The sequence below is a fragment of the Oncorhynchus keta genome, chromosome 29 (genome assembly GCF_023373465.1).
Source record: "Oncorhynchus keta strain PuntledgeMale-10-30-2019 chromosome 29, Oket_V2, whole genome shotgun sequence".
NCBI classification, from domain to species: Eukaryota; Metazoa; Chordata; class Actinopteri; order Salmoniformes; family Salmonidae; genus Oncorhynchus; species Oncorhynchus keta.
Window position 1 is genome coordinate 49,605,944 of NC_068449.1, and position 24,843 is coordinate 49,630,786.

A 24,843-nucleotide genomic window follows, 5' to 3' on the forward strand; every position below is an offset into this window, starting at 1 on the left:
TTCACACTATCAGGCCGACCCGAACAAACTGCTGGCTAGTGGATGCGTAACCAGGCTAGCTCAGTACAGCTTGGTTTGATTTAACTCGGTTCTCCTCAGTCGTGTGAAAAGCCCTTATGACTGTCATGTTTTTGGTCGGGGTTGATGACGCACCTCATTGAATCGCGTGATCATCTTGCCTTTCTTCACATCCCAGATGAATGCACCGTTCCGGGACGTGGCTCCGGCTATGCAGTTCAGGTCTCCTTTCGAAGAATCGTTTTTAAAAAAGTACATTACGTTGACTTCTTAATTTATATTATTATTATATTCAGTAAATCATTACTAACGGGAAAGAACTCAAGGTAACACTTTACATGAAAATATATACTTACGGCGTTCATAAAACATCTATTCATCACCAGCAGAGCCGTTTTCAAAATAAAAGTCAATATGATGAATTATGGTATATAAAGGGTGTTTTTCGAATTAGAGCATGGGAAGGTTCGGAGTATGAGCGCATATCCAAGTATGCGATATGGGACATGGGGGCACTTCTCGGCTGAAAGAAGGTTCACTGAATGGGGAGGTACAGCGTGAGGTAATACAGTGGGTGAGGTGCAGCGTGAGGTAATACAGTGGGGGAGGTGCAGCGTGAGGTAATACAGTGGGGGAGGTGCAGCGTGAGGTAATACAGTGGGGGAGGTGCGGCGTGAGGTAATACAGTGGGGGAGGTGCGGCGTGAGGTAATACAGTGGGGGAGGTGCAGCGTGAGGTAATACAGTGGGGGAGGTGCAGCGTGAGGTAATACAGTGGGAGAGGTGCAGCGTGAGGTAATACAGTGGGGGAGGTGCGGCGTGAGGTAATACAGTGGGGGAAGTGCAGCGTGAGGTAATACAGTGGGGGAGGTGCGGCGTGAGGTAATACAGTGGGGGAGGTGCAGCGTGAGGTAATACAGTGGGGGAGGTGCAGCGTGAGGTAATACAGTGGGGGAGGTGCGGCGTGAGGTAATACAGTGGGGGAGGTGCAGCGTGAGGTAATACAGTGGGGGAGGTACAGCGTGAGGTAATACAGTGGGGGAGGTGCGGCCTGAGGTAATACAGTGGGGGAAGTGCAGCGTGAGGTAATACAGTGGGGGAGGTACAGCGTGAGGTAATACAGTGGGGGAGGTGCAGCGTGAGGTAATACAGTGGGGGAGGTGCAGCGTGAGGTAATACAGTGGGGGAGGTGCGGCGTGAGGTAACACAGTTGGGGAAGTGCAGCGTGAGGTAATACAGTGGGGAGGTGCGGCGTGAGGTAATACAGTGGGGGAGGTGCGGCGTGAGGTAATACAGTGGGGGAGGTGCGGCGTGAGGTAATACAGTGGGGGACGTGCGGCGTGAGGTAATACAGTGGGGGAGGTGCGGCGTGAGGTAATACAGTGGGGGAAGTGCAGCGTGAGGTAATACAGTGGGGGAGGTGCAGCGTGAGGTAATACAGTGGGGGAAGTGCAGCGTGAGGTAATACAGTGGGGGAAGTGCAGCGTGAGGTAATACAGTGGGGGAAGTGCAGCGTGAGGTAATACAGTGGGGGAAGTGCAGCGTGAGGTAATACAGTAGGGGGAGTGCTTCTCAAATGTCATGTTTTATGAGTTCTCCACACTCTCGTCCTCACAAGAACGTCCTCTGAGAATGCACTCGGAGCACGACAACGTGGAACACGGTAGAAAACATATTGAGAAACACCCAAAGTATTATGGTCTGCGTGTGTTCTCTCCCCGTGTCTTACCAGGAGCCCAGGACAGGGAGTAGACCACACCCTCGTTGCCGGGAGACGTATTAACTGCCGTGAGGGTGTTGATGTCCCACACCTTAATGGTCCCGTCAAACGAGGCTGTCGCCAACAGGTTGGGGTCGTCTGGCTTGAATTTACAGTCAAATATGGTCTCAACATGACCCTGAGAACAACATATTGTTTCATGGTGAGGTTTTCTTCAACATGAACTGCATTGGGAGTTATGTACAACAGAAATGCAGACACAAACAAGAAATAGAAGAACGCCCTTAGGATCATTCCAATTTCCCTAACTCCCTTGCTACCACTTGTCCCCCCTTCTTTTCACCCCCTGAATCTCCTCCCTCCCTCCCTCCCTCCCTCCCTCCCTCCCTCCCTCCCTCCCTCCCTCCCTCCCATCCCTCCCCCTCCCTCCCTCCCTCCCTCCCTCCCTCCCTCCCTCCCTCCCTCCCTCACCAGGTCTCGTAGGAAGTCCCACTTCTTGGCTCCCATGTCGTAGAGCCCCATCCCTCCCCCTCCCTCCCTCCCTCCCTCCCCCTCCCTCCCTCCCTCCCTCCCTCCCTCACCAGGTCTCGTAGGAAGTCCCACTTCTTGGCTCCCATGTCGTAGAGCCCCACCCCTCCATCCACGAAGCAGCAGACAGCGTGGCCCGGGGGGAGGGAGAAGGCCTGGTTCTGGGATAGAGTAGGAGGAGGAACAGCCTCACTGGTGGATGATGTGTAGTGGTTCTTTGTCAGGGAGATGGAGCTCAAGGCTGAAAAGAGGGTGGGAGGCAAATAATGGTGGGGCCAGGAGGGGTCAGGAGGGGTCAGGTGATAGCAAGAATGGGGAAAGAACACACTATGCCATAGAAAAGTTACAGTTTTTCCAAGAGATATAGCAACCTTACTCCACAAGATCAGTCATTCATATCCAAAACTCTGAAGTTATTGTTCCCTTTAAGAAAAAAGGGATCCAAAAGGTTTCTCCTATTGAGACAGCTGTAGATAGCACCTTTTCTTCTAAGAGTGTGCTGCAGACTGTGGATTCTACCCTAATCTGTGGATTATCAGAGCTAATGTGTGTGTGTGTCAGATGCTTACATTTCTTGGCTGGGGGAGAGTTTAACACATGTAAAGCATGGAAGCCGGTCTTCTTCAGTTTAAAGTTGTCCAGCGGTGTAGATCTGGACACGTTCCATATCCTCAACACACCGACTTGAGAATCTGGGAACAGAAGGAACACGTTGGAACAGTTCTAAAGGCCTGAGCCTTACACACCTGACCTCTAGCTACCTACACTGATAAACATACCCTACCTCGTGACCTTACCTTAAACCCCCAGTACCCTACCTCTTATACCCTACCCCATAAACGCTACCCCCATTTCTTTACCTCTAGTGATGAACATGCCAGGGGCGCTGAGGACACAGCTTTCCCCTCCCCCCTACACCCTGCACCCTAACCCATTGTACCCTACCCGTAAACCCTACCCCAATAAGTCCTTACCTCCAGTGATGAACATGCCGGGTGCACTGGGAACCCAGGCCAGACACTGTACAGAGGCAGCTGAACTGGGGAAGCTGAAGGTAGTGACACAGGTGAGCCCCTCTGAGTCGACCATTCGGATGCCATTATGCAGGTTGGCCACTAGGAGGTAGTCTGTAGACAGTGGATCCCACTCCAACGCTGTGACCGGGTCCTCCTCGTCCGTCCCCTCTAAAGACTCCGGGCGCAACACGTGCTTCTGGTTTTTAGATCCTAGGACAGGAGAGGAGACCTGCTGCATCAACTGACTAAATAAAGTCACCACAGCCACAAATGAAATACCTGGAGGTACCAAATAAAGGTTCTCATGTGGAAGAAACAGTCAATAAATACATATTTAAAGGTTGTTTTTTCTTCCTGGCACTGATTCTGCTGATAGCAGCTATTTCGAAGAAGGGTCTACAGATGTAAGATCTTAATTTGATCTTAATTTGATCAATCTTGTTAATAATTCACATTTCCTGTTGCTGCAGGATTATTTTCCTGCTGTAGCAAACTGTCTCAAATTTAGATCCTACATCTGCACTTGCAATAATTGTGATATGTGGTTGTTTACCGACTAAAATGATTGTAAGTTGCTCTGGATAAGAGTGTCTGCTAGCTAAATGACTCAAATGTCAAATTGTTTGTAATAGGGAAACGCATGACCAGTTCTTTCACATCAGTGCAAATGAAGGAGATAAGACAAAGAGAGGAAGCCATTTTAGACAATTGAGACGCAGCCACAGTCTAGAGTATCTATAGACTATTGAGATGCAGCCTCAGTCTAGACTATCTATAGACTATTGAGATGCAGCCTCAGTCTAGACTATCTATAGACTATTGAGATGCAGCCTCAGTCTAGACTATCTATAGACTATTGAGATGCAGCCTCAGTCTCGACTATCTATAGACTATTGAGATGCAGCCTCAGTCTAGACTATGTATAGACTATTGAGATGCAGCCTCAGTCTAGACTATCTATAGACTATTGAGATGCAGCCTCAGTCTAGACTATCTATAGACTATTGAGATGCAGCCTCAGTCTAGACTATCTATAGACTATTGAGATGCAGCCTCAGTCTAGACTATCTATAGACTATTGAGATGCAGCCTCAGTCTAGACTATCTATAGACTATTGAGATGCAGCCTCAGTCTCGACTATGTATAGACTATTGAGATGCAGCCTCAGTCTAGACTATCTATAGACTATTGAGATGCAGCCTCAGTCTAGACTATCTATAGACTATTGAGATGCAGCCTCAGTCTAGACTATCTATAGACTATTGAGATGCAGCCTCAGTCTAGACTATCTATAGACTATTGAGATGCAGCCTCAGTCTAGACTATCTATAGACTATTGAGATGCAGCCTCAATCTAGACTATCTATAGACTATTGAGATGCAGCCTCAGTCTAGACTATCTATAGACTATTGAGATGCAGCCTCAGTCTAGACTATCTATAGACTATTGAGATGCAGCCTCAGTCTAGACTATCTTTAGACTTTTGAGATGCAGCCTCAGTCTTACCTGGCTGGAAGATGGAGAGGCTCCCGTCCGTGTGTCCAAACACCACCTTGCCCTTCTTGACGGGGTGCCAGCGGAACAGACAGATGTCGGACAGGAAGCTGTGTGCCTCCTTGTGGATGGTGACGCCGGCGTCCAGCCCGCTGATGGCCCACAGATAGAGAGGGCCCCGATGGGACACAAACGCCACGCCGTCACCTGCGTTCCAGCACCAGCTCAGAGACGCTGGGATGCCTGGGTGATGGTACACAAGGGTTAGAGACACATTAGATTAGACACACACACACACACACACACACACACACACACACACACACACACACACACACACACACACACACACACACACACACACACACACACACACACACACACACACACACACCCAAACACACACATTCATCCACCCACCCACACACACACTCTCTCTCTCCTAGAAAAACAAACAACACCAAACATCCCAGCCGTCAGCCATCTCCCTCCTGATAGGAGTCAGTGTGGCAACAACAATAGCCAGTCCTACTAAGCACACAAACACTTCACTACACTGAGTCACCCTCCCAAGGCAACCCAACCTACTCTCTCTAGCCTCTGTGACACGTCTCCCATCAGTGGTGTCTAAAGAGTAGCCTACTCCCAGGTAAACTCCCTTACCACTGGTCCACAGTCATTCCTCATTTCCATCCTGATGCTTGATCAGAACCAGTATATTTTGCGTTATACAGACCACGTGTCTCTATAGTTCAGTACATTTGGTGTTATCTAGTCTGGCCACAGCTTTCCGCTCCACCTTGTTTCACTCTGTTTCAAAACGTTTTCTCCCGACTGAACACCCACCTCTGGCCCACCCACTCCCCTGTACATCTGCCTCCCCTGGGCATAGTTCATTATCAGTACCTTTGGTGTTATCCAGCCTGGCCACAATCTTCTGCTCTGCCACGTTCCAGATGATGAGCAGGTTGTCAGCGCTGGCGCTGGCAAACACCTCGGGGTTGTGTGGGCACCACGATATGGCCGTGATGGTCTTCTTGTGCTCTGACATGATGGCTCGAAGCTTGAACTCATTGTATCTGTGGTCCAACTGCATGGGTGCAGATACATTGGTATTGGTGTTGCATATGGAAACAGATAGGGTGGCAGAGATAACGATAGATAAGGAAAACGTCAATGACAGAAATCACTTGCAGATTAGACATCTCTTTTGCGTGTCCTTCCGACAGGGAAGGGAGAGAGCACACGCAATGAGAGGCGCACGCATGCCGACACGCCCACAGGCACGCGGACGCACACGCACACACACACACACCGATTTTTGCCAAGCTAATTACCTGGTAGACATATATAGCAAGTGTTGCACAGTAAGCGAACCGGTCTTCACTGGCAGCACACACGTCTTTGTTCCAGGGTTGGCACCCGGCAGCCAGCAGGCCCACCTGTTTCACCTGGGACATCTTTATCTGCGACACACAAAGAAGAGGAGGAGATGGCCTACACCAGAACACAGGCAATGATCTGTGATTCTTATTCATGGATTGAGGGATACATTCAGGTCTAAAGCATGTTCTCTTCTCATGTACATCAGTCTTGCATTTCAGAACTGATAATACATTGACATGGCTTATTACTCAGCTGTAATAGACCGTTCTCACAATAACATCGCGGTAGCCTTCAATGCGTACTGATATGAAATGTAGTTTGACGTTTCACATGGAGCGCCAGTCACATGAATCAGTGAAAACTCCAGCATGTATGTTGGTATCACTCAGAGGAGGCACACAGCAACAGCCTTGAGACAGTCGGGTTCTCCCTAATTACATCTCTCTCTCTCTCTCTCTCTCTCTCTCTCTCTCTCTCTCTCTCTCTCTCTCTGTCTCTCTCTCTCTCTCTCTCTCTCTCTCTCTCTCTCTCTCTCTCTCTCTCTCTCTCTCTCTCTCTCTCTCTCTCTCTCTCGCTGTCTCTCTCTCTCACTCTCTCTCTCTCTCTCTCTCGCTGTCTCTCTCTCTCTCTCACTCTATCTCTATCTCTCTCTCTCTCTCTCTCTCTCTCTCTCTCTCTCTCTCTCTCTCTCTCTCTCTCTCTCTCTCTCTCTCTCTCTCTCTCTCTCTCTCTCTCTCTCTCTCTCTCTCTCTCTCTCTCTCTCTCTCTCTCTCTCTCTCTCTCTCTCTCTCTCTCTCTCTCTCTGTCTCTCTCTCTCTCTCTCTCGCTCTCTCTCTCTCTCACTCTATCTCTCTCTCAATTCAATTCAATTCAATTCAAGGGGCTTTATTGGCATGGGAAACGTGTTAACATTGCCAAAGAAAGTGAGGTAGATAACATACAAAAGTGAAATAAACAATAAAAATGAACAGTAAACATTACACATACAGAAGTTTCAAAACAATAAAGACATTACAAATGATATATACAGTGTACAGTGTTGTAACAATGTACAAATGGTTAAAGTACACAAGGGAAAATAAATAAGCATAAATATGGGTTGTATTTACAATGGTGTTTGTTCTTCACTGGTTGCCCTTTTCTGGTGGCAACAGGTTACAAATCTTGCTGCTGTGATGGATTTGTAATCAAATTCTTTCTGGATCTGTGTAATCTGAGGGAAATATGTATCTCGAATATGGTCATACATTGGGCAGGAGGTTAGGAAGTGCACCTCAGTTTCCACCTCATTTTGTGGGCAGTGTGCACATAGCCTGTCTTCTCTTGAGAGCCATGTCTGCCTACGGCGGCCTTTCTCAATAGCAAGGCTATGCTCACTGAGTCTGTACATAGTCAAAGCTTTCCTTAAGTTTGAGTCAGTCACAGTGGTCGTTGTACACGGAGGATGTTTTTGCAGAATTCTGCATGCAGAGTCTCAATGTTCTCAAGTCTTCGTTGGTGAGCGGACCCCAGACCTCACAACCATAAAGGGCAATGGGCTCTATGACTGATTCAAGTATTTTTAGCCAGATCCTAATTGGTATGTTGAATTTTATGTTCCTTTTGATGGCAAAGAATGCCCTTTTTGCCTTGTCTCTCAGATCGTTCACAGCTTTGTGGAAGTTACATGTGGCGCTGATGTTTAGGCCAAGGTATGTATAGTTTTTTGTGTGCTCTAGGGCAATGGTGTCTAGATGGAATTTGTATTTGTGGTCCTAGCGACTGGACCTTATTTGGTCTTACTGAGATTGTCTGTCAGGGCCCAGGTCTGGCAGAATCTGTGCAGAATATCTAGGTGCTGCTGTAGGCACTCCTTGGTTAGTGACAGAAGCACCAGATCATCAGCAAACAGTAGACATTTGACTTCAGATTCTAGTAGGTGAGGCCGGGTGCTGCAGACTTTTCTAGTGCCAGCGCCAATTCGTTGATATATATGTTGAAGAGGGTGGGGCTTAAGCTGCATCCCTGTCTCACCCCACGGCCCTGTGGGAAGAAATTTGTGTTTTTTTGCCAATTTTAACCGCACACTTGTTGTTTGTGTACATGGATTTTATAATGTTGTATGTTTTACCTCCAACACCACTTTCCATCCATTTGTATAGCAGACTCTCATGGCAAATTGAGTCGAAGGCTTTTTTGAAGACTTTGCCTTTGTTTTGGTTTGTTTGGTTGTCAATTAGGGTGTGCAGGGTGAATACATGGTCTGTTGTATGGTAATATGGTAAAACGCTCATTTGACATTTGCTTAGTACATTGTTTTCATTGAATAAATGTACGAGTCTGCTGTTAATGATAATGCAGAGGATTTCCCCAAGGTTACTGTTGACGCATATCCCACGGTAGTTATTCGGGTCAAATTTGTCACCACTTTTGTGGATTGGGGTGATCAGTCCTTGGTTCCAAATATTGGGGAAAATGCCAGAGCTATTGATGATGTCAAAGAGTTTTAGTATAGCCAATTGTAATTTGTTGTCTGTATATTTGATCATTTCATTAAGGATACCATCAGGATACCTTTTTGGATTGGAGGGTTTGATTTTGTCCTGTAGCTCATTCAAGGTAATTGGATAATCCAGTGGGTTCTGGTAGTCTTTAATAGTTGATTCTAAGATTTGTATTTGATCATGTATATGTTTTTGCTCTTTGTTCTTTGTTATAGAGCCAAAAGGATTTGAGAAGTGGTTTACCTATACATCTCCATTTTGGATAGATAATTCTTCATGTTGTTGTTTGTTTAGTGTTTTACGATTTCCCAGAAGTGGTTAGAATCTATGCATTCTTCAATTACCTTGAGCTTATTTCTGACGTGCTGTTCCTTCTTTTTCCGTAGTGTATTTCTGTATTGTTTTAGTGATTCACCATAGTGAAGGTGTAGACTCAGGTTTTCCGGGTCTCTATGTTTTTGGTTGGACAGGTTTCTCAATTTCTTTCTTAGATTTTTGCATCCTTTCATCAAACCATTTGTCATTGTTGTTAATTTTCTTCAGTTTTCTATTTGAGATTTTTATATTTGATAGGGAAGCTGAGAGGTCAAATATACTGTTAAGATGTTCTACTGCCAAGTTTACACCTTCACTATTGCAGTGGAAATTGACCAGGAAATTGTCTAAAAGGGATTGAATTTGTTGTTGCCTAATTGTTTTTTGGTAGGTTTCCAAACTGCATTCCTTCTATATATAGCATTTCTTAATGTTCCTTTGGCTTTGATGCCTCATGATTGAGTATTGCTCTGTTCAAGTAGACTGTGATTTTGCTGTGGTCTGATAGGGGTGTCAGTGGGCTGACTGTGAACGCTCTGAGAGACTTGTGGTTGCAGGTATAGCACATAGACAAATGCATAGGATATATGGAGTAGTTGAACACTAAAAACAGACTACATGAAGGAAAGGTGACATAGCTGCCAGGATAGCTGAGAAACATTCCTAGACCAGCTGGACATACAAAGATCAAAGGTTGTCTAAGGACGGGGTCAGCCAAAGGACCAATTGATGGATTACAGATATCAATCACATCACAGGGGAGATACAAGTCTGTTTGATCTTAGACAACCATATGAAAAGAAGGCGACCAGGGCAGCTAGGCACCCTAAAGCTAAAGGAGATGAAAGACACATGCAGAGGGACACATAGAGTTAATTACAGAGCCAAAGCATAGGGCTGTAAAATAGAGGAATGTAAACTATTTTTAGTATAGCTGGACATGCTAGAAACTGAGGAGACACAGTCTGTTGATCCTAGATAGTGCACAAACAAAAGAATGCATTTAGCTAAGTGCAGGAACAGCAAGGGTCTTGTAATCTGCCGAAAGCAGATGTGGGCATTACTGGTCTGAACAAGCAGGATGCACGGATTGGAATGTAACGTAATTTACATGTGGGATGGGCTTATATGTAATATGTGGATAAATACTGGAGCCAGGGCTCTGGAAAAGGGGTGGGTCCCGTGGGTCCCGTGGTCCCGTGGGTCCCGTGAGTCCGGCGGGGCTCTCCGACTTATGATACAGGTGTATTAAAAGTCTATCATTGAATTCAAAGTTCTTGGTCGTGTCATGTTTGAATCGATTGGCCACTACAGATTTGGCGAGCAAGCCAGGAGAATCAGGGACTAAAGACGTTATTGGCTGGCTGTGGGATCTTTGGGGCAATCTGGCAAGACAAGGGTGGCCGCCCAGCTAAACAAGGTAAGCAAAGTTCTTACAATAGCTGAAATGTCTGTGTAGATTGCCACAAAGGATCTGGTAGCAGCAGGGGGAGCGTCAAGTAGGTCTCTCTCTCAAATTTCCTAAAAACTATAGAAACGAAATAACTTTTTGAAATTCAATGAATTTGCATGTGTGTGTGTAAGCTTGGAAATCATATAATGAATGTGCATGCATGTTTGGTGAATAAATAAGCGGGGGCTGTGAATTTCGCTGGTGTCGGGTGCGTGATTCGGACGGCCCCCCTCGTTGAGTCATTCGCAGGGGACTGTTGGGTGAGCTGACTGGTCTGGCTGAGTGGTTGGAATCACAGGGCTACAGCCGTCTGTTTATATGTTTAGAAAATAGATAAGTAGTAAGATAGATAAAATATTCATGGCTACCGCTTCAAGGAAAAGGTCTGTACGGATGGGTATTTAATAAATAGATACACATGGCTACCGCTTTGAAATGAAGGACTGTTACGGGTGAATATTTAGAATACAGGAAGAATACAGGAAGCTAGCCTGATTGTGCGACGTTCAACTGAAAAAGGAAATCCTGCGATACCGCTTCAAAATATTTACCAGAAGGTCTGTATGGGTAGGCTACTTTATTGATAAGTAGATAGGGAAATATTCGTGGCTACCGCTCTATGAAAGAGGTCTGAAACAGACAAATATTTATAACACAGGAAGAACGCCAGCCTGATTGTGCGACGTTCAACTGCAAAAAGAAATCCTATAATCTGGATTTATGTCGTGGAAGTGAATTAAGTCCAGAGGGAGAGATAGGTCGTTTTTAGGTTTTATGTGTGAAAAAAAAACGTTTTACCTAAAAAGGTTATGACATGTCCAGAAAAACGTCCCAATCAGTGTTATAATACCAGCTTTCATAGGAAGTGTTGAGGAAGTGAATTAAGTTAGGTAATAAATTATTTTGTTTTTAGTTAAAAACAGGGATTGAATGAATGCTATAATATAATTCTTTGTGATGAATGAGCAGATTAGAAAGAAGAGGAAGAACAGGCTGTGTGTCTTTGACCAACTGGGAATGTGCAGGCCTCTCTGACAGTTAACTAAGTGTAATTTGAGAAAGAGAGCGCATTTAACTCTCACTGGGAAGAGGAACGAAATCGATAAATATTGGGCAAGATAAGTTTAACATAAGCATAAATCATTGACTGGATAATGAGTTAAAAGACCATTGTAAAAATTACAATAGGTCTTAAAAAGAGGTATAAATAGTGGCATGGAAACAAATGGACTGTTTCTTCCTGGAATATAGAGATAGCGAAATGTAGTGGAGCTGTAGAGACGCTGAAAGACACAAACGTTAATTCTACCAATTAAATTTGGATATGAAGGAGTAGACCGTATAATGTAGGGCAACATTACCCGGTAAACAGGATAAATAAAATAATGAATTGGAACAATCACATAAAACCATAACAAAAAGTTGAACTTTCCAGCGTTTTAATGTCAATTGACATTCTATCATCAGAAGTGCATTACGATGGGGGAAGTGTAAGAAGTTGTAGAGCAGGGCTAAATAGGGTGAGGGAAAATTAGTGTAAGATAACACTGGAATGTGGGAGCACCCTTTTCAAAAGAACAGCGGATGATCGTTCTAAGGTTAAAATGAATGGAGTTTTCACCAAGCAGTGTATAGTCTCTGATTGATCAAAAAGTGGTTCATAGGGAGTACAGTTTATATGTGATGAAATACGTACTAGATCACGTTTTACCTAACTTCTAGTAAGGTACCGATGTAATTTACAAATAGCCCCACTTGGAGTTGTTTTGTATTAAAATGGTGGTTTCAATGGTGATTGAATGCGTGGAGGAAGTTGTTGTTAGCGTTAAAATACGGAAAATAAACGTATATGAAGGATTGCAGAACGTGGTGAAGGTGGTTGAAAGAAGAGCAAATTGTAGTGTATGGGTGTTTTCAATTTCTACCATACAGATAGATGGCTGAGCAGGGAGGAATTGTACGTTCTGTGCATGGCTGGAGCTTTTATTGCATGCTTGGGAAAAGTGAGGGGATTTTTAGATGTCAAATAGTTTATTGAGGTAGGATTCTCTGCAAGGGTTATGTTGATAACTACATAATCTGTAGGTTATCTGAGAGATTGCCAGTAGAATAAGGGAGTTATCATGGAAATGTAATGTCAGAATGCATTAATGCTTGGGAGAGACTATCATCACACCAAGTGTGTGGAACTCAAGCCCCCCTACTGGCTGAATAGTGAAGGACAACTGTGTCTGATGACCTGTGAACTGTATCTGGAATGATATGTGTCTGGGAGAAGAAAGACTAAAGGCGATTGGGGTAATGACCTTTTGTTACCAGGCTGCTCATGACAGAAAAACAGAGGCAAAAAGGTGCATGATAAAATAGATGTTATTGGTACTAAAAGTTTTTAGTATAATGTTAATTATTAAAGGGATGATGAACTAAATTGAGTAGGTACAATTTGAGTTAAAGTAAACACTAAGGACTGTTATCCTGAATATTGGATTGGACAATTTATAAACAACATTTAGTTTTGAATATGGGAAAACTCTGGAAACTAATCCTGAGACAGGTTGGTTGACAGAACTTGCAGAATATTAGATTAAAGGTTTTTGTTTCTTTTATTTTACAATATCATTGTAATTGGAGTGATACATTGGAATGACATTTGTTTTGAGGAAAATAAGAGTCTGAGGGGAGACTGATAAATTGACTAAAAATGATTTGAGAATGTTTAAGTATGTATGAGCTTGTAAAGATATAGGGACAATTCTGAAAATAAATAGAACATTACACACACCTAGATTATGGTAAAAGTAATAAGTAGTGGCATTTTGAAGAAGCGTAGGACTTAGTTTTGTTAGGATTGGATATTCTTTCAACTGGAAGACACTTGACTGATTGCATGATATTCTTACAGCAGTTGCTGTAGGGACCATAATTTGGATATCATTATGAATATTTTTGTGACAAGAGGCCAGGTATTTGAGACAGAATGTTTACATAGGGCTGTTATTTAAGAAAGTATGTTGTCAGGAAATAACCCATGTGTTAGTATGTATGTTCCCAGGAGAAGAGCAAGTAAAACGCCAGATGGAAGGGCATGGACTGAATTCTGGAGACTGAGTGTACATCAAGATACACCGGGCTGGGGATATACTTCTTACAGCACCTGCAGTGGTAAAGATCGTCATGTCTCTCTTTGATGGGTGCATAAGTTTCACAAGAAGTAAGGTCCAGCTGAATAAGGGGTGAGCTTTAAAACACCATGACAGAGGACGTGAAACAAAACAAAAGAGAGAGAGAGAGAAACTAGATTCCACTGTAGACATACTGAGTGGGTTGAGTTCGGGGGTTATTTGTTTTATTTGATGATGTATCATGTGAATAAGGATAGATGGGAGTTGTACTCAGTGTTGAATTACTTCAAGAAGAAATAATGTTGATTAAGGTTATGCACATGCTTATCAGTTGAAATAGAGCAGATGGGGAACTAAGTAAAAAATGACATCATTTGGGAACACCTCTCAGAACCTGTGGCCGAAAGGGGAAGACTGGATAAAAGCATGAGGAAGCTAATTAGGGCCTCCATTTTTGTAGAGTCCAGCAGAAACATATCCTGGAAGCATAGAGTCAGGTGAAGAGAGAGTGGGAATTGTCATGGTCTTAGATTTCAGTATTTATGAATACAGTCATGCATAACACATAACATTGTCAATACTGTTATGTTGTGTTTTTTGTTTTCTAAGTCTTTTGTTTAGGAAACCAGATGGAGAAGGATTCTCCAGCTTCAGTTGGAATGTCAGTTTGTGTGATGAGTGATGGAAGTAAGAGAATGTATGGTGTAATCATAGAACAGAGGCCATAAGTCTTTAAGTATGAATGCCCCACAGAAAGAAGGCAGAAACCTGAACCAGGACGAGAGGTTCCACATCGGATGATCCAAGGGGACCAGAAGGACCTCTCTCAGTGGTACCAGGAGATCCAGTCTACGTTCGAGTATTCCGAAGGAAGTGGGATCAGCCGAGGAGGGAAGGACCCAACGAGGTGGCAGCAGCCACAATCACGGCCGTCCAAGTGAAAGGAAGCAAGACGTGGCATCATCTAAACCACTGTACCTGAGTCCCGACGGAGAGAAGGACACAACCATACAGAGATGAGGACACAGAGGATGCTGATTCACCAGAGGGGACCTCGGAGGGAGCAGGAGCAGCGGAATCGATCAAAGCGCCGGGGAGGAATCAAGAAAATGGCAGACCAGATACAACGAGTGCATCAGCTAACACATTCAGAAGAAGCATCAGGGGAAAATAGCCTGAAAAGAAAAGAGACAAACGACCAAGGCTCCTCCAATATGGCCAGAAAGCCCAGAAGTGTGTGGGGGGGGTAACATGCCTGCTACTCCTGATGATATACCTGTTGGGGCAGACCTCTTTGACAGAAGCCCTCTACAGTGGGATCCTGAGTTATCGCCTAAAGAATGGGAACATCTCTTCCCTGAAATGGATGCCTTCCCAGAAGGAAGCCAAGTTCGGCCTGAGGAGGGAACAACAGGTCGAAGAAAGTGGAGGAGGAGCACCAACCAAGAGCAGAGGGAGAAATTGTGCAAGGAAGAACAGAAATCCTGCAAGATGAAAGAAATTGGGATTTCCCTACAATTGATTTTTCAGCTCTTACCTGATCTCCATAATGAACCATTGGAATTAGGACCACGAAAGAACAGTGACAATGACAGAGTAAGAGCAACTTAGGACAATATGAAGATGATGCACGCACTCACAATTAAGATAAATGATAAAAGCAGGAAGAGAAGAGAGGAACCTGTCGAACGAGGTAAAAAGACAGGACCTGTTGATAGGTTTAAGTTTCATGTTCCGCCACAACTTCTAACAGAACCAGGGGACTAGAGGACAGGTTCTGTATGGGAGAAGAAACCTGTACCGGAGGAGTCACTCTGTGGATGGACGCATCATATAACAAAGGGAGAAGTTTTATGGGACCTCAAAGGATGTGACCTGACACATCAGAGCCAAAAGGATTCTTCAATGAGATTTGGAATTCTTTTTCAAACTCTAGTGACTTACCTCAAGACAAGAACATTGCCAAGATGACAGATATAGATGTATCAGACTCAGAATCGTTCAAAGACACCACACAGGAAGAAGAGGTGAAAAACGAATGTACCTGAACCTGCATCGTTTGAAGAAACGTGTTAAATGTAGAATGTTCAATATTCAGAGAAGAATACTACATTCCTTTGTGTGACATAGAATGTAGGATTGCTCGAGGGAGAACTAGAGGCAGGACTGTGTTGAACAACATTGGTTTGGGTGACAATGATTGTGCTGTCTATAACATTTGAACTGAATTAAATGGACCTTTGTTAGATGGAAACACTGTGATTAAAGGAATATATGAATGTTTTTACAGCCATAACACTGAAGGTATTGATGTAGGTAACACCACTGTAGAATGTGATACTATTTGGGTACTAGAGACTACAGGGGTTGATAGCGAATAGAAAAGGGTTGTGTGGTAAAAACAAACTGTTGAATGTACTGCCAGATGGATGGATTGGGTCTTTGTACCTTAGTTAGAGCAATTCAACAGGTAACCATTATTAAATCACCCCATGATGACTGTGTTAACTCTAGAGTTAAGAGGGCGTATGAGAAAGACGCTGAGGTATACTTTGATGCAATTGGACAGCCTAGAGGGGTGCCTCGGGAGTTCAAGGTAAGAGATGTAGTTAAATCTGGATTTGAATCTATATTTTTGTGGATAACACCAAATAAGAACTTAGAGTGGATTAATTATATATACTATAACCAACAGAGATTTATTAACTATACTGACTCGGCTCTAACGGCGTTGGGGGAACAGGTACAGGCTACCAGTAAAATATCTTGGCAAAATAGACAGGCTCTCAATTGGCTTTTTGCAGAGAAGGGTGGAGTTTGTGTTATGTTCAGGGATGATTGTTGCACCTTTATTCCCAATAACACTGCGCCTAATGGATCCTTTGTAATCGCTATGGCTAAACTTAAAGGGTTAAGAGAAGAGGTTAAGGAAAATGCTTGGGTGGACTCTCATGTTTGGGATTGGTTGGACTTAGCATTGGGGAAATGGGGAGCCATGTTTGCTAGGATGACCTTTATGCTGGGAGGGGGGTTATTGGCACTGGGTATTGTATTTTGTTGTGTTTTACCCTGGGTGAAATCACTTGTGATCCAGACAACGGTTAAACAGATGTTTGTAAGTAGAGCTGACACTCCGGTGATAGTTAATCCTGTGCCGGGTAGGCCAGGCCACTATACTGATGGGAATGGACAGTTATGCAATGTGGTTGGTGGACCCCTTGACTGCCCTTTTGGTAATCCAAACTGCCTGTATGGAGTGGTCTCTGGAGGTGGTTACACTTGCCAGGTTTTTCATAAGGATGGTTTACATGTATATGCTGACGTTCCAAATTCATAGGACAGTCAAATGATACGTATTCACAAAAAGGGTCACTTCCGTAGTAAGTACGACAGGTGTTATGTAAGGTATACTTTTGCTCACGGCCTTGTGTTGTAGTATGTTTTGTTGAATGTTTTTATAGGTATATCGATGAATATATCTGGGTTTTCTTTTAATTAAAAGTTAGTTTTGCCTTCTGAATAGGTTAAAATTAAAACATGTAGGTAACAGTGGGATATCCTGGTTATAAGTGTCTATGGACCATGTCCTTAATCTTTTAACAGAGGTTGGTATCATGTTTGTTGGAGAGGTGTCTGAGAGGGAGGATCATGTTGATAGCTTATATTTAGAATGATGTTGTGTCAATTTTATTTTGAAATATTTTTTCTTTTTCACATAAACTGAGATAGCCTTGCCTGAGGTTATGTACTTATGTGCTCATGCTTCAACAAAATGTAATGTATTATTTTTTGTTTCTTTACTTAACTGGATCTTTTACTCTTATATAATACTAGAGATGTTTGGTTCAGTTGGTATTATGTGTGTTACTCTGTTTTTATATTTTATTGTCTATCACAGGTATTCTTCTGCATTTGTCCTAGGGTTATATTTGTATTATTGTGGGGCTATTCAGCCCCAGAGGGGGGATTTGTGGTTGCAGGTATAGCACATAGACAAATGCATAGGATATATGGAGTAGTTGAACACTAAAAACAGACTACATGAAGGAAAGGTGACATAGCTGCCAGGATAGCTGAGAAACATTCCTAGACCAGCTGGACATACAAAGATCAAAGGTTGTCTAAGGACGGGGTCAGCCAAAGGACCAATTGATGGATTACAGATATCAATCACATCACAGGGGAGATACAAGTCTGTTTGATCTTAGACAACCATATGAAAAGAAGGCGACCAGGAGGCTAGGCACCCTAAAGCTAAAGGAGATGAAAGACACATGCAGAGGGACACATAGAGTTAATTACAGAGCCAAAGCATAGGGCTGTAAAATAGAGGAATGTAAACTATTTTTAGTATAGCTGGACACGCTAGAAACTGAGGAGACACAGTCTGCTGATCCTAGATAGTGCACAAACAAAATAATGCATTTAGCTAAGTGCAGGAACAGCAAGGGTCTTGTAATCTGCCGAAAGCAGATGTGGGTGTTACTGGTCTGAACAAGCAGGATGCACGGATTGGAATGTAACGTAATTTACATGTGGGATGGGCTTATATGTAATATGTGGATAAATGCTGGAGCCAGGGCTCTGGAAAAGGGGTGGGTCCCGTGGGTCCCGTGGGTCCCGTGAGTCCGGCGGGGCTCTCCGACTTATGATACAGGTGTATTAAAAGTCTATCATTGAATTCAAAGTTCTTGGTCGTGTCATGTTTGAATCGATTGGCCACTACAGATTTGGCGAGCTAGCCAGGAGAATCAGGGACTAAAGACGTTATTGGCTGGCTGTGGGATCTTTGGGGCAATCTGGCAAGACAAGGGTGGCCGCCCAGCTAAACAAGGTAAGCAAAGTTCTTACAATAGCTGAAATGTCTGTGTAGATTGCCACAAAGGATCTGGTAGCAGCAGGGGGAGCGTCAAGTAGGTCTCTCTCTCAAATTTCCTAAAAACTATAGAAACGAAATAACTTTTTGAAATTCAATGAATTTGCATGTGTGTGTGTAAGCTTGGAAATCATATAATGAATGTGCATGCATGTTTGGTGAATAAATAAGCGGGGGCTGTGAATTTCGCTGGTGTCGGGTGCGTGATTCGGACGGCCCCCCTCGTTGAGTCATTCGCAGGGGACTGTTGGGTGAGCTGACTGGTCTGGCTGAGTGGTTGGAATCACAGGGCTACAGCCGTCTGTTTATATGTTTAGAAAATAGATAAGTAGTAAGATAGATAAAATATTCATGGCTACCGCTTCAAGGAAAAGGTCTGTACGGATGGGTATTTAATAAATAGATACACATGGCTACCGCTTTGAAATGAAGGACTGTTACGGGTGAATATTTAGAATACAGGAAGAATACAGGAAGCTAGCCTGATTGTGCGACGTTCAACTGAAAAAGGAAATCCTGCGATACCGCTTCAAAATATTTACCAGAAGGTCTGTATGGGTAGGCTACTTTATTGATAAGTAGATAGGGAAATATTCGTGGCTACCGCTCTATGAAAGAGGTCTGAAACGGACAAATATTTATAACACAGGAAGAACGCCAGCCTGATTGTGCGACGTTCAACTGCAAAAAAGAAATCCTATAATCTGGATTTATGTCGTGGAAGTGAATTAAGTCCAGAGGGAGAGATAGGTCGTTTTTAGGTAAAAAACGAAGGGTATGTGTGAAAAATCCCATAGGATAATACCAGCTTATGTTGAGGAAGTGAATTAAGTTAGGTAATAAATTATTTTGTTTTTAGTTAAAAACAGGGATTGAATGAATGCTATAATATAGAGTTAATTACAGAGCCAAAGCATAGGGCTGTAAAATAGAGGAATGTAAACTATTTTTAGTATAGCTGGACATGCTAGAAACTGAGGAGACACAGTCTGTTGATCCTAGATAGTGCACAAACAAAAGAATGCATTTAGCTAAGTGCAGGAACAGCAAGGGTCTTGTAATCTGCCGAAAGCAGATGTGGGCGTTACTGGTCTGAACAAGCAGGATGCACGGATTGGAATGTAACGTAATTTACATGTGGGATGGGCTTATATGTAATATGTGGATAAATACTGGAGCCAGGGCTCTGGAAAAGGGGTGGGTCCCGTGGGTCCCGTGGGTCCCGTGGGTCCCGTGAGTCCGGCGGGGCTCTCCGACTTATGATACAGGTGTATTAAAAGTCTATCATTGAATTCAAAGTTCTTGGTCGTGTCATGTTTGAATCGATTGGCCACTACAGACTCTGGGTTGAGGTCAGTGATAAAGTAGTCTACAGTACTACTGCTAAGAGATGAGCTATAAGTGTACCTACCGTAGGAGCCCCCTCGAAGCCTACCATTGACTATGCACATACCCAGCGTGCGACAGAGCTGCAGGAGTTGTGACCCGTTTTTGTGAGCAGAGTCTGCTGAGCATCTGGTACATGCCATTGGCTAGGGCTAGTGTAAGAGTGGGGGTTGGGCCTGTTTGCCCGCTCACTGCCTAGGATATGTGTGACTTCCACGATGAGCCCCTCTTTGCGGGAGTGGGGGGCATGGGGTGGGCAAGAGGGGCATAGGTCTGATCTGAGGGGGCCTAAATGGGGTGTGGGCATGGTTGACGTGGGGGGTTGATTGGTTGGGATGGGGGTGTGGATGTGGATGTGGCTGGGGGTGCTGTGGTCTGGATGTAATTCCTCTTGGCGTGGGTCCTCTATGTGTAGGTCCAGGGGGGGTCCTGCAGGTCTGGGAGGGTGTCTCGCTGGTCTGGGCGGGGTATCTATTGATCTGTTGCTCCTGTGTGAAGTGTTTGGGATACGTTTGAGAGCGATGTCCTTTAGAGTCCGGGCAAAGATGGGCACTGCTGCCTTGTATAGGTGGACCTGGTCATAGAGGCTGTTCAAGTCCAGGGTGGAGTGGTGGGCCAGGAAAACATTTGGTTTTGAGGGACAGTCACGGGAAATACTTGCGTTTACCCGCTGTATTGTTGCAGGGTGGAAGTCTTTTTGTGGGAGCAGGATGGAGATAACCACTTGTGCGTTGGGGAAAGTAGAAGAAGATTTTTCAATAACTCCCTTCAGTGCTGTGGACACCCTTTCCTGCTGTGCTCTCAGGTCGTTTGTGCCTGTGTGTATTATTATGTGGCTAGGTGAACCTAGTTGGTCCTCAGACAGAAGGTCTAGGGCGCGCTGGGTGTTTGGACACCAGAGTTTAGACACACTGTGTTTGGGAAAAATATTTTTTTCTTGTATATATTTTCCATTTGAGTCCATGAGGAGAACAATCTGTGTCTTGTGTATGTCCTCAGTGGGTGTGGGGGTTGTCAGAAGGGCTATCAGGGTGGCTGACAGGGGGTGTGCTTAGAGAGGGTGAGAGCCGCTGGGCTTGGGGTTCTGGTGTGGACTGTTCTGTTATGGTGTCAAGACTTTTGTCGGGTGCTGAAGTGGGCTGTTCTGCTCAGGTTTCTGTTGTTTTCCAGAGAGTTTGTATAGAATAATAATCCTTGGTAGTTGTAGGTTTTGAGTTTTGATTTGAAGTGAAGGTTATGTTGTAGAGGGTAGCATCCTGTATATGTCAGTTTGTATTCCAAGTTTATCTAACTCTAAGTCTATCTTTTTTAAAGAAAATGCTGAAAAATGCAGGAGCTCATCTGTTCATGACCTCTAGCCTCTCTCTCTCTCTTTCTCCCCCTCTCTCCCTCTCTCTCTCTCTTTGTCTCTCTCTCTCTCTCTCTCTCTCTCTCTCTCTCTCTCTCTCTCTCTCTCTCTCTCTCTCTCTCTCTCTCTCTCTCTCTCTCTCTCTCTCTCTCTGTCTCTCTCTCCCTCTCTCTCTCTCTCTCTCTCTCTCTCTCTCTCTCTCTCTCTCTCTCTCTCTCTCTCTCTCTCTCTCTCTCTCTCTCTCTCTCTCTCTCTCTCCTCTCTCTCTCTCTCTCTCTCTCTCTGTCTCTCTCTCTCTCTGTCTCTCTCTCTCTGTCTCTCTCTCGCTGTCTCTCTCTGTCTCCTCTCTCTCTCTCTCTCTCTCTCTCTGTCTCTCTCTCTGTCTCCTCTCTCTCTCTCTCTCTCTCTCTGTCTCTCTCTCTCTGTCTCCCCCCTCTCTCTCTCTCTCTCTCTCTCTCTCTCTCTCTCTCTCTCTCTCTCTCTCTATCTCTGCCTCTCTGAGGACTCTCTCTCTCTCAAATAAAATCTCTCTCTCTCTCTCTCTATCCTCTCCAAACCTCTCTCTCTCCCTATCTCTCTCACGCCAATCTCTCTTCTATCATTTGCCATGGTGCCCTGAGGACAATGCAACAAATTCAAAATGATCAATACAAATAAAATAAAATACAAATGACAGAATCAACACTGCAGCTTCAAACGCCAAAAATACAATTATTTACATGAAATCCAAACCGTTTCAATTATCATTAGATTCATTCAACATTAAAGTCCTGAATTTCCCTACAGGCGCCAGAGAGTCAAGGTGTACATGTAGGGAGTTTTGTGGGCTATTCCCAAAAAATTATGCAGTGACGCGTAGTAAAACTGTAACTTGTGATAAAGCGAAGGGCGCTGTGGTCGACGGCATCCAAAGGTTTAAGAGTAGCAGCTGCTGCATTCCCATAAATGGTGTCACCGTGGTCGACGGCATCCAAAGGTTTAAGAGTAGCGGCTGCTGCATCCCGATAAATGGTGTCACCGTGGTCGACGGCATCCAAAGGTTTAAGAGTAGCGGCTGCTGCATCCCGATAAATGGTGTCACCGTGGTCGACGGCATCCAAAGGTTTAAGAGTAGCGGCTGCTGCATTCCCATAAATGGTGTCACCGTACGTTTCTTAAACGTCAAATTACTGTCAATCCAAAAGCCCAGATAATTATAGGCGGGAACCTGCTCGATTAAAGAACCATCCAATGCATAAATGTGTAAGCCATCACAAATATTTCTACGAGAATTTAAAAAACAGCATACATTTAGTTTTTCCGGGATTAAGTACCAATTTTAAATCGACAAGGTCGTTCTGCAAGGCGACAAAATGAGATTGCAGCTCCAACATAGCCTGGTCAGCCGTAGCGACAGTAGTGTACATAACAGTGACATCTGCATACAGATGAATGTTACAGGTTTTTGCAGATAGACCAATATTATTTATATAAATAGTCAAGCGGACAGGTCCCAAAATCCCAAAGTCCTGTCGATCCTAATCTGTGTCATTGATAAAATAATGTATATGTTGAAAGATAATGATAGAATAATTCCGCTCTGAAACCTTATAACCGTGTGAAATTGATTAGAATCATAAAAATATCATCTGATGATGTGTGTAGTTTTAGTCAGAATTAGGTTAAACAATGTATCTGTATAGTGGAAAAACACAGACAGACTGTCTGAGCAAGGCGTAGTTTAGGATTTGAACTTGTTCTCGTTGAAAAAACGAGAACAATTAAACTGTGTTTGTACCGACCTGGCTAGGCCTCTGAGGAACCTATGATAGGACAGGGAGTACTTCTCAAGGTTTCCCTAATCTCGGGGGAATGGAACTGTCGGCTGGGTAGTGATACAAAGTGGTGAGAACTCTGGAGAAGGATAAAAGTCAGCTACTGTGTGTGTGTATGTATGTGCGTAGGATACCTACTGTTTGTGTGTGAAGGTATGTGCGTAAGGTGCCAGTATAAAATGGATGTTTTTGTACAACGGATTAGGACGTCCTCGTGAATAAACCAGAATCTTACAAACTCTGGGTTGCAGACTGAGTAGATTAATTGAAGTTTATGAACATCGATAACAAAATTCTCATAACACTCATGCTACAAACCAGACAGAAACAGAACATAACAGAACCTGTGAGCTCGTACATAGACAAAACACACAGACAAAATGCATAGACAAAACACATAGACAAAACACACAGACAAAATGCATAGACAAAACACATAGACAAAACACATAGACAAAACACATAGACAAAACGCATAGAAAAAATCTCATAGACAAAACACAGCCTGACTCCTCCCCTTCTCTCTCCTCCCCTCATTCTATCTCCTCCTCCCCTCTTTTCCCTACCTTCACGTCGGCATCGTTCTTAGTGTACCACTCCAGATTGTCTGTGTCCATTTTCCAGAAGGATCTCTTCACCCTCTAGTCTCTCCAAAGCAAGATGAACTAGGATTGTTGTTACAGGGAGGGTAGCTCGCTAACAGATTAACAAAGCTCTCTGTTACAGGGAAGGTAGCTAGCTAACAGATTAACAAAGCTCTCTGTTACAGGCAAGGTAGCGAGCTAACAGATTGACAAGGCTCTCTGTTAGAGGCAAGGTAGCTAGCTAACAGATTGACAAGGCTCTCTGTTAGAGGCAAGGTAGCTAGCTAACAGATTGACAAGGCTCTCTGTTAGAGGCAAGGTAGCTAGCTAACAGATTGACAAGGCTCTCTGTTAGAGGCAAGGTAGCTAGCTAACAGATTGACAAGGCTCTCTGTTAGAGGGAAGGTAGCTAGCTAAACTTACAGAGCTGAGGTGTGGTGATGTTGTCACAGCGAAGACAGAGCCGGCGAGTGAAGAGAGAGGAGCCTTGTGTGTACGTCTCTGAGATAGATACGGAGGAGTGTGTGTATGTGTGCGTGTGTGTATGTGTGTGTGTATGCACTCATTGACTGGTGCAGTGTAGTTGTGTGTGTGTGTGTGTGTGTGTGTGTGTGTGTGTGTGTGTGTGTGTGTGTGTGTGTGTGTGTGTGTGTGTGTGTGTGTGTGTGTGTGTGTGTGTGTGTGTGTGTGTGTGTGTGTGTGTGTGTGTGTGTGTGTGGGAGACAAGTGCAGCCCCCACTGGTAGCCAGGCAACTGCAGCTCCCTGTATTAAAATTAGTGCCTTTTAACTCCCCCTCCTACACACACACACACACACACACACACACACCCCGATATACACATACATATGTGAACCTACCATGTACCATGATGATAAATCCCCTACCTCCACACACCTATGCACAATGCATACACACACATACATACAAGTACCTACACACACTCAGGGGTGTAACGTAAACAACACACACTTCCTCGCCCTAACCCCCTGACTGCACACCTCACCCACACCCAGTCATGTTAGTTGTTTTCCTCCATTCTCTCTCTGACTCAGTGTACAAACCAGTGTCCACCTCCCCCACACCTCAAACCACGGAACCTACCCACCGTTCCCCCTTGTCATCCCTGGATCCAGTCTCCTGTGTAGCTGGCTCTCTCATCTGTCAGATAATGGTAACAATGCAATCAGCGTAATGGCCCCTGCTGATAAGGACACAGTGGAGAGATCCCTCACTGGGTCTAGAGAGGCTAGCAATCTCTATTATAAAGCCTCAATCTGCATGACAATGATGGTGGAAA

At 44.2% G+C, this 24,843-nt stretch overlaps 1 protein-coding gene across 4 annotated transcripts in view; it reads right to left on the bottom strand.

The window, feature by feature from the left end:
- Positions 1–24,843, bottom strand: part of LOC118361867 (WD repeat-containing protein 17-like) — a 51,793-nt gene that overhangs the window by 10,054 nt on the left and 16,896 nt on the right. The window contains exons 1-9 of one of the 4 annotated variants that reach the window (XM_052486699.1): positions 23,527–24,014; positions 6,115–6,243; positions 5,684–5,867; positions 4,790–5,020; positions 3,240–3,491; positions 2,835–2,957; positions 2,319–2,506; positions 1,747–1,915; positions 154–245 (exon numbers count right to left, since the gene is read on the bottom strand). In XM_052486699.1, coding sequence (XP_052342659.1) covers positions 154–245; positions 1,747–1,915; positions 2,319–2,506; positions 2,835–2,957; positions 3,240–3,491; positions 4,790–5,020; positions 5,684–5,867; positions 6,115–6,243; positions 23,527–23,577 — 1,419 coding nt within the window. In that variant the 5' untranslated portion in view covers positions 23,578–24,014. Of the gene's footprint in view, positions 1–153; positions 246–1,746; positions 1,916–2,318; positions 2,507–2,834; positions 2,958–3,239; positions 3,492–4,789; positions 5,021–5,683; positions 5,868–6,114; positions 6,244–23,526; positions 24,015–24,843 lie in introns of those variants that run through there. The other 3 variants (XM_052486698.1, XM_052486697.1, XM_052486700.1) reach the window with 3 other exon arrangements.